The following is a 12319-nucleotide window of genomic DNA, read 5'->3' as shown; positions in this document are numbered from 1 at the left end:
AAGTTTGAACAACCAGGCTATGATACTAGAGGCCTGTTCTCTTTCTGCTGTACAGGCCCCCACCCTTATGTAGCTGCCAGCTGGTCTGAGTCCCAGCTCTCCTGGCCCTGTTACTCCCTCCCAGGTTAATGGCCACAGTTCAGGCTCTGATGCCCACGGCGGGGAATCCCTCAGAGAAGATTTGCAGGAGTTCCTGGGCGGGGAGGCCCCGCTGCACCAGCTGGATGACCTCACCAAGGTGAATCCTGTGACGCTGGAGACAGGTATGGGCCCCCCCTCTCCTCGAGTGTGCCGTCTCCAGTGGGTGGAGGTGTGATGAGGGTATTCAGCACTGCTGCCCCTGGCCAGACTAAGGCAGGCAGGACTCCTGACCTGGAGCCAGACCTCTGCCTGGCAGCTGCCCCCGGGCTCCCCAGTGCAGCCTTTGCTCCAGATGTGGGGCTCGGCTTAATTAGATCTTGTACCTACTCTTCAGGGAGCTGCTGGGATCTAATGGCTCTTGGCTAATTGCAGAGGGAGCGCTGTTAGGCGGGTGTTTGTATGTGCAGTTATGTCTCCATTTGAGCCAGAGTTTGCTAAAGGCACCTCTGCCTCAGTCCTGAGGTGTCTGCAGGCCCGGTACATGGCAGACACGTTCTACACCAGCGCTGGCTGCACCCTGGTGGCTCTGAACCCCTTCAAGCCCATCCCTCAGCTCTATTCACCAGAGCTGATGCAAGAGTACCACGCTGCTCCTCAGCCCCAGGTAAGACTCACCGCTGCCTGTGGCCTCAGGGCTCCCCTCCTCCCCTAGGCTACCCTGTCCTTATCCATGTATTCACCAGCCAGGTAGTCATTCAGAGTCTACTGGTGCCATGGCCCTGCCCACCAGGAGCTCACAGAAGTTTGGACATATACCAGTAGGTGCAAAGTTGGAGATAAATATTTGTTCAACTGATTTTGGAACTTAAAATAGGGACATAGGACAGGTGATTTTTATTTTCTTTGTAAGTTTATTAGTAGGAAAGAATTTATAAGGGTACATTTGTGTATTTAACAAACCACTCTTTTGGGAAAAGGATAAAATGACATGTGATAAGGATTGCCCTAAAAAATTCAGCACATGTTCATCTCCACTGATTGGAATACCAAGTAACTTCTTTTTTATATAAATTTTATTTATTTATTTATTTATGTATTTTTGGCTGTGTTGGGTCTTCGTTGCTGTGCGCGGGCTTTCTCTGGTTGTGGCGAGCGGGGGCTTCTCTTTGTTGCGATGCGCGGGCTTCTCATTGCGGTGGCTTCTCTTGTTGCGGAGCATGGGCTCTAGGCTTGTGGGCTCAGTAGCTGTGGCTCGCGGGCTCTAGAGCACAGGCTCAGTAGTTGTGGCGCACGGGCTTAGTTGCTCCGCGGCATGTGGGATCTTCCCGGGCCAGGGCTTGAACCCATGTCCCCTGCATTGGCGGGCAGATTCTTAACCACTGCACCACCAGGGAAGTCTGCCAAGTAACTTCTTGTGGCGGTGAGGATGGAGCTGGTGCGGCAGGGAATAGACCAGTTGATGTTAAAGTGCAGGGAGAAGCAAGAGCAGACTTGCTGGCCAGAGGGAGGTATTGCAGAGAGGCAGGAGATGAGATAAGCCAGGACTGTTGAAGGGTCTGATGCACCATAGCAGGCAGAGTGTCCACAGAGGTTCTTCATCAGGCGTGGGGGTGGGGCTGTGAACGGAGCCGACTGTGGGGATAATTACCTTGGAAGCTGGGGGAGTTGGGTTCAGGAAAGTGAGACAGGAGACAGAGAACAGTTGGAGGCTTTGTAACAGTCCAGGTGGGAGGTGGATGGGGTGAGGGCAGGGGGGAGAGAGGGACGGTTCTGACACCATCCAGAGTGATGTCCTATCAGTCATTCCTGGCCAGGTGGTGCTGCGTGGGCTGTGCGTTGTGCAGGTTGCCTGGCTCACGCGTGGTTAGCGTACAAGTGGAAGCCAGGAGAGGCCTGGCGAGAGAGCCCATATCTGACCGACTCTCTGCTTCCTCAAAGGCAAAGCCATGTCCTGGTCCCCTCTGTTTCCTCAGTGCCCAGCACATTGAGGGCAATTAATACTCGTTGATGGAAAGGAGAATAGTGACTTTGGAATTCAAATCACATGGCTGCACTTATTTGCTGTGGGGACTTGAGAAGGTTATTTAACCTGTCTGAACCTCAGATTTCTCATCTATAAAATATAGTTAGCTATCCAACTAATGTACAGACTTCTTAGGCAATACCTTGTAAGAAAGTTCTTGTAAATTGCAAAGTACAATAACATAAAATAATAAATAGCAGAATAAGACTGTTGAGGTAAGATAAGATGGGAGGATAAAGTGTTAATGTCATAGACTGGTCAAGGCCAGCACTGCTTCCAAACTGAGAGAAGATGAATGGGTAAAGCCCACAGTTGGGCTAACATTGTTACTTCCAGGAAATTTTTCTAGACAAAGCCTCTGCCACTGCTGTGGGCAGGCTCCCCATCTCAGCCGTCATTGGATCAACCACTCCTTGAAGATAGGCGTTTGCTCACATGACCTTTCACCCCTTGATGTTTCAGAAACTGAAGCCCCACATCTTCACTGTGGGTGAACAGACCTACAGGAATGTCAAGAGTCTGATGGAGCCAGTCAACCAGTCTATTGTCGTCAGTGGAGAGAGTGGTGCCGGGAAGGTAAGAGGGCCTCTTTCCCACCCTGTCAACTTCGTGACTGGCTGGACGGGCAGGGAGGCAGAGGAGGTCACTCCTCTTGGATTCAGTGTGCAGCAGTGGGCGGGAGCTGGGCAGGAAGTCAAGAGGCAGGGTTCTAGTCCAGGCTCTTCCACCGGCTCTGCTGTAACCCTGGGTGAGATTCTTTTTTCTCTGAGACTTCATTTTCTCATTGAAGGACTCTCTCAGCTCTGACACCATTGGAAACAAAAGTCAGCTGTTGGGGGGTTCCATCATAGTGCTTAAGAGCACATCAGAAAGATATTTAGCTTTTGCAAACCTCATTTCTTTCGCGTGTAAAATGGCAGGGAGGGAAAGACCAACACGTAACTCATGGGACTTCTGTGAGAGTTAAATGAACTAGTGTGCATAAGGCACTTGGTGGCATGCTGGGCACGTGGAAGCACTCCTCCAAAAGTAGTTAGGGTTCCAATAAGGAAGTAGCCCACCTGCATCTCTGGGTTGCCCTTGATGGCAAGGGCAGTGCATTGGGCCAGCTGTGGGGAACGACAGAATCTCCTGATGTGGTCATGTGGTCCCTAGGTGGCAAAATCTTAATAGGTGAGACAGAATGTTGTACGAGGATGAGTGAGGAGTTGCACGGCTTGTCAGAGGAGGCCGCTGGCCCAGGCCTCGCCACCTTCTCATCGAGCCTCACCAGCCACCCCACCCCTTCCTCAGCATTACCTTCACAAGGGATTCTTTGGACCATAAACCCCCTCTGCCTACACTCATATGTGAAAGCATTGCTGAGCACTGAGCACCTGCCAGGTTCTAGGCTCTGGGCTAGCCAGTAAGGAGTGGCAAGGGGAGGAACAGAGGAAAAATGCAACGTCTGGCTTTCAGGGGTCTCTTATCTCACTGGGAAAGACAGACAAGGAAACAGATGGAGACAGCAAACTTTAGGGATGAGGGCTAGGACTTGGGTGAAGAGGGGATCTTTGAGAGCTATATCAAGGTCGCCGGTGTAGTGGGCTGATGCCCAGCTCCTGGATGAGCCCATTGTCCTCCAGAATTGCTCTGGGCAGCTGAGGCTGGACCTGGCCCTAGACCCGTGCAACCAGAGCTCAGTAACCCTTTATTGAACAGCCACTGTGGTCGTGGGCTGGGCCTGGTATCCTTTTCAATTTTAATTAATTAATTAATTAATTAATTTTTTTTTTTTTTTTTGCTGTACGTGGGCCTCTTACTGTTGTGGCCTCTCCCGTTGCGGAGCACAGGCTCCGGATGCACAGGCTCGGTGGCCATGGCTCACGGGCCTAGCCGCTCCACGGCATGTGGGATCTTCCCGGACCGGGGCACGAACCCGTGTCCCCTGCATCGGCAGGCGGACTCTCAACCACTGCCCCACCAGGGAAGCCCTAATTTATTTTTGAAAAATAGTAACATAGTGACATAGCTCAAAAATCAAGCAATACTACAAGGCTTACATAAAAAAACAGCAACCCTTTCCCATATCTCTCAGCCCTATGCTTTCACATCTTTTAGCAGTTTGTTTGGGTGTCTCCATCCATATTTCTAAACAACATGTTTATATTATTATTGATTTTTCAATTTTGACCTTATCTGTTCATTTCCTACTTTGATGAGGATTTAGCCCTTTTTCCCTGCCCCCAAATACATACATACATATCACGATTTCTGGGTAAGTTAACATATAGTACTTGTAATTACAAGTATGTATGTATTGTTCCCAGCAGAGCCCTGTAACATACTATGATTATATTTCTTTTCTTGTGTAATTTTTCTTTGCCTCTACTTAATAATTGCCCCCACTTTTTCACTTGTTTAGTTTCTATATACCTATTATTAATTCATTATCAAACTTGTCACCAAAACTGGAAAACACCTACCCAACGGGTGCTTTTTTTTTTTTTTTTTTTTTAATCGCACCACTTCCAGGATCTTAGTTCCCCAAGCAGGGATCGAACCCGTGCCCCCTGCAGTGGAAGCACGGAGTCTCAACCACTGGACCGCCAGGGAATTCCCTCAGGTGTTTTTTTTTCTTGGCGATGCCCTTTCTAGAGTTCTCACGTCTCCTACTCGCATCCAGACTGGTGGCTGCCAAGGGCTGCTGCCACACAGCTATTACCTGGGAGCTGTCTGCCTCACTCTGGGGATCCAGATTGTCCTCTGTTCTATGATAAATCTCTTGCTGTTGGAGCCCAGTGGATTCCTCTTCATCCTTTACTGCCTTGTTTTTATGGAGCATATTCTTCAGTAGCTTCCCGACAAAGGTTCCTTGGAGGGCATATTTTTGAGTTGTTGCACATCTGCAAATGTTTATTCTGCCTTAATTTGACATGTTGGCTGGACATTATAATTTCAAATTGGAAATCATTTTCCTTCTGAATTTATAAGTTATTTTCTTATATATTCTTTTGAGTGTTGCTGTTGAAAGTCCCAATCCATAAATGGTGATTTGTGTTTTCTTTCCGAAAGTTTTTAGGGTCGTCTTTTTTATCCATAGGTATTGAAATTCACAGTGGCGTGTCTTTTCTCACTTGCTGTTCTGGATACTTTATGTGGGTCTTTTTAACCTTGAAACTCATGTCCTTTACTTTGGGAAAATACTATATCTGTTGATAATAATTTACTCCCCTTGTTTTCCGTTTCTGGAATTCGTATTAGTAGGAAGTTTGATAAATTGTCTAATATCCTGTTTTTCTCATCTTTTCTTCTATCTCTTAATATTTTGTCCTGTCTTCTGGGAGATATTCTCTACCCTTCAATCCTTTTGAGTTTTGAATTTTTATTAAAAATTTTAATTCTAAGAGTTCTTTCTTGTTCTCTGAATATATTATCCCGCCAGCATCCTGGTCTTATTTCTTCTCTTATCTTTGAGGATATTTCATGATTTTTACTTGTTTTCTGTTCCTTTCATTTCTATTTCCAAAATTCATTTCTGTTTCCTTCTAGTTCCTTTTCTTCCTTTGTTGTGATATTTGTCATTCAGATAAAAGAAGTTTACCAAATAGTTAATGATCCTTGAATTTCTGTTCATACTTCAGAATAAGGCATTAAGCAACTGATTAGAATCTCTTATGTTTATGGACAGGAGGCCTCACTATGGATAGCTTTCTAAACTGGTGGGACCCTGAATGTTCATAACTTGTTTTGTGAGCTTGTCAGTATGTCCAGAAAAGATTCTTCCAATCTCTTCATGAGAGAGGTGGAAACTATAGTTAAGTGGAAATGATAAAAGCATGAACAACTCTTATTAGCAGACTAGACATGCAGAAGAATACATCAGTGAACTTGAGAGTGAGTCAATAGAAGTCAAAAAATAAAGAGAAATTTGGGGAATTCCCTGGTGGTCCGGTGGTTAGGGCCCGTGCTTCCACTGCAGAGGTCACGGGTTTGATCCCTGGCTGGGGAACTAGGATCCCACGTGCCACATGTTGTGGCCAAAACAAAACAAAACAAAAAAGAGAAAATTGAAAAACAAAAAGAAAAGCACATTCAGGAGCCTTGGTACAATATCAAATGGTTTACCATACTTGTAATTGATGTCCCAGGAGAAGAGAGAATGTGGGTCAGAAGTAATATCTTAGAAAATTAGCAAAAGATAACAAGCACAGATCCTAGAAGCTCAGGAAACACTAAGTAGGATGCATACAAAGAAAACACACCTAGGCACGTTATAGTCAAATTGCTGAAGGCAAACATAAGGAAAAAATCTTAAAAAAAAAAAATCTTTAAGGAAGCAGGAAAATGTAATAAAGAGGAACAAAGATAAGAATGATAGGGACTTCCCTGGTGGCGCAGTGGTTAAGAATCCATCTGCCAATGCAGGGGACGCAGGTTCGAGCCCTGGTCCTGGAAGATCCCACATGCTGTGGAGCAACTAAGCCCATGCACCACAACTACTGAGCCTGTGCTAGCCCGTGAGCCACAACTACTGAAGCCCGTGCACCTAGAGCCTGTGCTCTGCAACGAGAAGCCACCGCAATGAGAAGCCCGCTCATGGCAACAAAGAGTAGCCCCCGCTCACCACAACTAGAGAAAGCCCGCGCGCAGCAATAAAGACCCAACACAGCCAAAAAAAATGAATGAATGAATGAATAAATTAACTTTTAAAAATCATTCATTCTAAGGTGAAGATAGTAACGATTTATTGTAGAGGTACAATGGAATCATAGAAGTTCACAATTCAACCAGAGGCAATAAAAGGAGAAAAAAGTAACAAAGATCACATGGAACAACTCAAAAAGAAATAATAAGATGGTAGATTTAAACCCAACCATAGCGATTATTAAATGTAAGTGGACTAAACTCTTCAATTAAAGACAGAGAATGTCAGAGTGGTTTTCTTTAAAAAGGCAAGACTCAAATTATATAATGTCTTAAACCACTATAAAGATACAGATAGGTTCAAAGTAAAAGAATAAGAAAAGATATATCATTCCAACACTAATCAAAGGAAAGCTGAAGTAATTATATTAATACGCAAAGCAAAAACAATTGAAAGAAGTAAAATCAAAATTAATAGTTTGATATTTGTGCATTCTTTTCAAGTACACATGGAACTGACATGGGCTATCTTCTGAACCACAAAACAAATCTCAATTTGAAAAGATTAAAATGCAAACTGTTCTCTGCCCTGAGTAGAATTGAACTAGAAGTAAATAACAAAGATACCTAGAAAATCCCAAAGCGTTTGGAAATTAATACCTTTCTAAATATCCTTTGGGTCAAAGAAGCAACCACAAGGGATATTAGAAAACACTTTGAACTGAGTGAATATTAAAGCAAAACACATCAAAATTTGTGCTTAAAAGAAAAAAGCAGTGCCTAGTAGGAAATTTGTTGTAACATTGAACACTTATATTCGAAAACAATAAACTCAAATAATTGACCTGAGCCTCTACCTTAAACTAAGGGAAAAAGAATAAAGTAAACCCAAAGTAAGCAGAAGAAGGAAATAAAGTTAAAAAAAAAACCAGTAAAATAGAAACAAAAATAATAAAGCAAGTGAAATCTATGGTTATTTCTTTGAAAAGATTAATAAAATCTAGTCAAACTTAGAAAGACAAATTACAAATGTCAGAAATGAAAGAATAGACATAACTAAAGATCCTACAGATAAGAGATTTTTATTAACTATTACAATAAATTCTACAATTTAATAAAATGGAGAAATATTTTGAAAGACACAAACTGCTGAAGCTCACATAAGAAGAAACATATAACCTGAATATCTAAATCTATGAGACAAATTTAAGTCATCGTTAAATATCTTTCCTCAGGGCTTCCCTGGTGGCACAGTGGTTAAAAACCCACCTGCCAATGCAGGGGACATGGGTTCAAGCCCTGGTCTGGGAAGATCCCACATGCTGCGGAGCAACTAAGTCCGTGCACCATAACTACTGAACCTGTGAGCCACAACTACTGAAGCCCACGTGCCTAGAGCCTGTACTCCGCCACAAGAGAAGCCACCACAATGGGAGCCCGCGCACCACAATGAAGAGTAGCCCCCACTCGCAACTAGAGAAAGCCCGCGTGCAGCAACAAAGAGCCAACGCAGCCAAAAATAAATAAATAAATCAATTAATTAAAAGAAAAAGAACTAAAGGAATAAGACACAAAAACACAAAGGGAACAGGAGAGACATGAGGAGTGAGAAGTAACACAGCATGGATATGCAGGGGCCCCTGAGTCTTCAAAAAAAAAAAATCTTTCCTCATAGAAAGCTCCAGGCCCAGGTGCCTTCACTTTATGGATTCTACCAAGTATTTAAGGAATTAATGTTTACCAGTTCTATACAAATTCTTTCAGAAAATAGCAGAGAGGGAGCACCTCCCACCTCAGAGGGAGACCTAAAAGAATTTACCAAAACTACCAAAAAGACCCAAAACCAAACAAAAACAAAGGTAAAAACTTGTAGTGAGGTGTAGGGAGTTTATCAAGGTGACAGGGTACAGTCAGTATATTAAAATCTATTGTTTCTCTGTCCTAGCAATGAACAAATGGAAATTAAAATGAAAATAGACCTCATCTCAGGTGATTAAAAACAAAAAGTGAGAATTTTGTAACTAGATTGCCTTGGTATAAATCAGAGCCCTATCATTTACTAGATATGTACTCTTCAATAAAATTTAAATTTTTTCTATGCCTGAGTTTCATCATTTTGAAAACAGGTAGTATGTAATTGCATCTGTGTCTGTAGGGTTGGCAAGAAAATGCATGGAAAGTCTCCTTAGGTCAGTAGCCTGCTCAGGTCAGGGTGGGTTGTCCTCCTCTGCCCCAGCCCCCCTCATTTCTTAAATGCATCCTCAGGAGCTAGGAGAAGCAGAAGCAAGTGTCCCCATTTCACAGACGGGGAAGTGCCTTGACCAAGGATACAGTTGAACTCAGCATTCACCCTTTGGTCCGCAACACACATGGTGGAAAAGAGGGCTGTATCAGGCAGGCTCAGAAGTGGGAGGGCACGTGGACACAGCTCCCACAGGGCTGTTTCTGCCACAGACGTGGACGTCCCGCTGCCTTATGAAGTTCTACGCTGTGGTGGCCACGTCACCCACATCCTGGGAAAATCACAAGATTGCAGAGAGGATCGAACAGCGAATCTTGAACTCCAACCCTGTCATGGAAGCTTTCGGTGAGCTTGGTGTCCTCGGCACAGTACCTCAGTCCCATTTCCTCTGGGATTTGCCACCTTCCAGGGAAAGGAGTAGTGTTCTCTTTAGGAGAGGGGTGGAGGATAGTTTATCATTCACTGCCATGGATCCCCAACTTCCTCCCAGGTACCCTTAGCCTCCTTCCAGTAGAGGTGATGTCACTCTGTCGTCCCCTCCCTCTAGCCTAAGCAGGTGTAGCAGTGGTGCTGGAGAGGACCTTCTGGCTCACCCAGTCCAAGCCCCATCCTTCCGAACAGCTTCCTGATGGTTCAGGGAAGGGGACTTGTCTAAGGATGCACAGCAATTAGTGTCCATGTTGGCACTCTAGACGTTGTGCCTTACCGTCTGCCTCAATAGTAACAGCTTGTTTTTGATCCTTCTCCTTCAGAGAAAATAGTCCCTGACTGCCTAGATTGGCTCTTTCCACTTCATTGCCAGGAAGTTCTAACTCGGCTGAATCGCATTTGCTAAAGCCCGAGTGCCCAGTCCATAGTCCTGTCCCTTGTGACATGGAAACCAACAAAGGGGCCTTTAAGTGACTTGAGGATAGAGACCTGGCCCCAGCAGACCTGAGGCCACCTTAGCCCCTGGGGACTCTGTAAACACAAGGTGTGATCTGTAGGGAACGCGTGCACACTGAGGAATAACAACAGTAGCCGCTTTGGGAAGTTTATCCAGCTCCAGCTGAACAGGTAATCTCTGCCGCCAGTCTCTGTGCCAGTCTGGCTGCTGGGGGCGGGGGAGGGTGACAGTGGCTGGGACAGTGCCCCGCCTGGGCCACCCCTGTGGGCAGAACTCAGCTCCTCCTGGCATGTTTTTATGTGTGATAAGTGAACCTGAGGGTGATCTTTGAAGCTGGAGAACTCTAACTCCTCCAGCCTGAGGGACCCTGGGGCAATGTGCCTGTGCAGCCCATGTGTTCTGACTTCTACCCTTGCTCAGAGACTTCTAGCTAAACTGCCACCTCTTGGCCACACCTCTGAGCTTGAAGCTGGGGCTCTGTTCCTGCCTCGGGATGGGGCAAAACAATGTACAGAGGCCTTGGTCCTGCCCCTGAGCTGGTTGGAGGGCAATGTCCCAGACCCCCAACCAAGGGCTTGCTGAGTGGTCCCTAGTCCTCACAACCCCCATTGCCTAAGTGGAAGAGTTGGGGGAGGTTGCAGTCTGGCACACAGTAAGTGCCCAATAAATGTCCATGGGATGAACAGGCAACTAATGGGCTCCAGCCTGCTTGTACCCAGGGCCCAGCAGATGACTGGAGCTGCAGTTCAGACCTACTTGCTAGAGAAGACTCGAGTGGCCTGTCAGGCCTCCAATGAGAGGAACTTCCACATCTTCTATCAGGTCTGTACCAGGTGGGGCCCACAGCTGCCCAGATGCAGGGCGGAGGTGGGTCTGTGCCCCTAAACCTTCCCCTCCCTGCCTTGCTTCATGCCTGCCTGTCCACCTGGTTTCAGCAATGCCACCACTTATTCCTACAAACTTTATGTAACACTTCTGCCACACACTGGGTCTTGGCTCCCAGGATGGTTTTGGCATGGGAACGTGCTTGCCTTCTCTGTCAGATCAGAAGGTCCTTGAGGCTGGGACTGTCTCCGCAATGGAAACTCTCACTCTCGGAGGGTTGTCCTCGAACGGCAACTGGGAACAAGGACCTCCCTAGACTCTGCCTCCTCCATCAGACTGGGGGACCCCCAAGGCATGGGTAGTACGTCTCCCTGCTCTCAGATTGGGACTGGGGGCTCCCCAGGTGGAGTTTTGCTTTCTTCATCAGACTGCAGACCCCCTCAGTGAGTTTTTTTGCATCGGGTGGAGACGCCCAGAACTGTTCGCTGCTGCTTTTGCCCCCCTGCCTGCCCTGGGCTCTCTACGGGAACCTCTCAGCCTTGTGACATTGCTGCCGTTTCTCACTGCTCTCATCCCAACCCCAGGCTTATGCAGGCCTAGGCTTCCCCAGCACCCCCAGCTCAGCCCCTGTCCCCATCCCCACAGATCTGCAAAGGAGCCAGTGCGGACGAGAGGCTCCAGTGGCACCTCCCTGAGGGAGCCGCCTTCTCCTGGCTGCCCAACCCAGAGAGGACCTTGGAAGGTAGGGGGAGCCTTACCCAGCACCCTGGGCTGGCCCGGCAGCACCCACCCATCCCGACAGGGCCTGCCTCCCTCACCCCTCGCTGCCCCTGCTGACCTCTGGTCCTGACTCTGGGCTGTGACTTGGATTCCTTTTCAGAGGATTGTTTCGAGGTGACCAGGGAGGCCATGCTTCATTTGGGCATCGATGCCCCCACCCAGAACAACATCTTTCAGGTCAGAGGAAAAGCCACACCACTGACATGTGGCAGCGGTGATGGGCAGCCCCTTTCATAGGGCCCTTCTCTCAACGTGTGAGACTCTTTTCCTGAGGATCTAAGATGTTAGGCCCCACTGCACAATCTCCAAGGAGTCGCCCGCCTCTCTGTGAGGCTGAGCCTGGAGACCGAGGGTCAGGGTGGACGGGGGCAGAGAGGACAGTGGCAGGGCACATAGTGCTATAGAACAGGCCAGCACAGTGACCCACGGAGGTCAAAGGGCAAAGTGCCTGGGTCAGTTATTGCTCCATTAATCAGAATAGAGAAACGATGCTGCCATGTGGTTGTCTAGTGTGTTAAAAGTTTTGAAATCATGTTCACACCTCTTAGCTCGCTTGGTTTTTTTCAACAGCCCCATGGGTATGGAGATTATTCCCATTTAATGCTTGAGAAAACTAGAGACCTGCCCACGGCCAGACAGCACTGAGTGCTGCAGATAGAGTTTGTACTGGACGTAGTAATTCCGACTTCCCACCCTCTTCCTCTTCCTCCTGGGACACAGTGCTCACCCAGAGGAACTGGGCCCCGCGCATCCCCACTGGTGGTCTCCCTTCTCCCATCTTTCTCCTCACTCCTGCGGAGCGGCGGGAGGGGATCTGTAGGATTGGCTGGCAGCAGAGACAGGGATGCCGCTCCAG

At 47.1% G+C, this 12319-nt stretch overlaps 1 protein-coding gene across 6 annotated transcripts in view; it reads left to right on the top strand.

Moving 5' to 3' along the window:
• The window catches only part of MYO19 (myosin XIX), a 35186-nt gene that overhangs the window by 6076 nt on the left and 16791 nt on the right, over positions 1–12319 (top strand). For 4 of the 6 annotated variants that reach the window (XR_010937203.1, XM_067714352.1, XM_067714350.1 and 1 more), the window contains 8 exons: positions 125–263; positions 597–745; positions 2567–2680; positions 9185–9317; positions 9959–10028; positions 10563–10680; positions 11329–11425; positions 11564–11640. Coding sequence is in view for 5 of the 6 variants with exons in the window: in XM_067714352.1 (XP_067570453.1) it covers positions 125–263; positions 597–745; positions 2567–2680; positions 9185–9317; positions 9959–10028; positions 10563–10680; positions 11329–11425; positions 11564–11640 (897 nt within the window). In the remaining variant the exon portion in view is untranslated. The remainder of the gene's footprint in view (positions 1–124; positions 264–596; positions 746–2566; positions 2681–9184; positions 9318–9958; positions 10029–10562; positions 10681–11328; positions 11426–11563; positions 11641–12319) is intronic. The other 2 variants (XM_067714353.1, XM_067714355.1) reach the window with 2 other exon arrangements.

The sequence above is a fragment of the Pseudorca crassidens genome, chromosome 19 (assembly GCF_039906515.1).
Source record: "Pseudorca crassidens isolate mPseCra1 chromosome 19, mPseCra1.hap1, whole genome shotgun sequence".
NCBI classification, from domain to species: domain Eukaryota; kingdom Metazoa; phylum Chordata; class Mammalia; order Artiodactyla; family Delphinidae; genus Pseudorca; species Pseudorca crassidens.
Note: the sequence above shows the minus strand (reverse complement) of the source record. Positions and strands in the feature narration are given on the sequence as shown.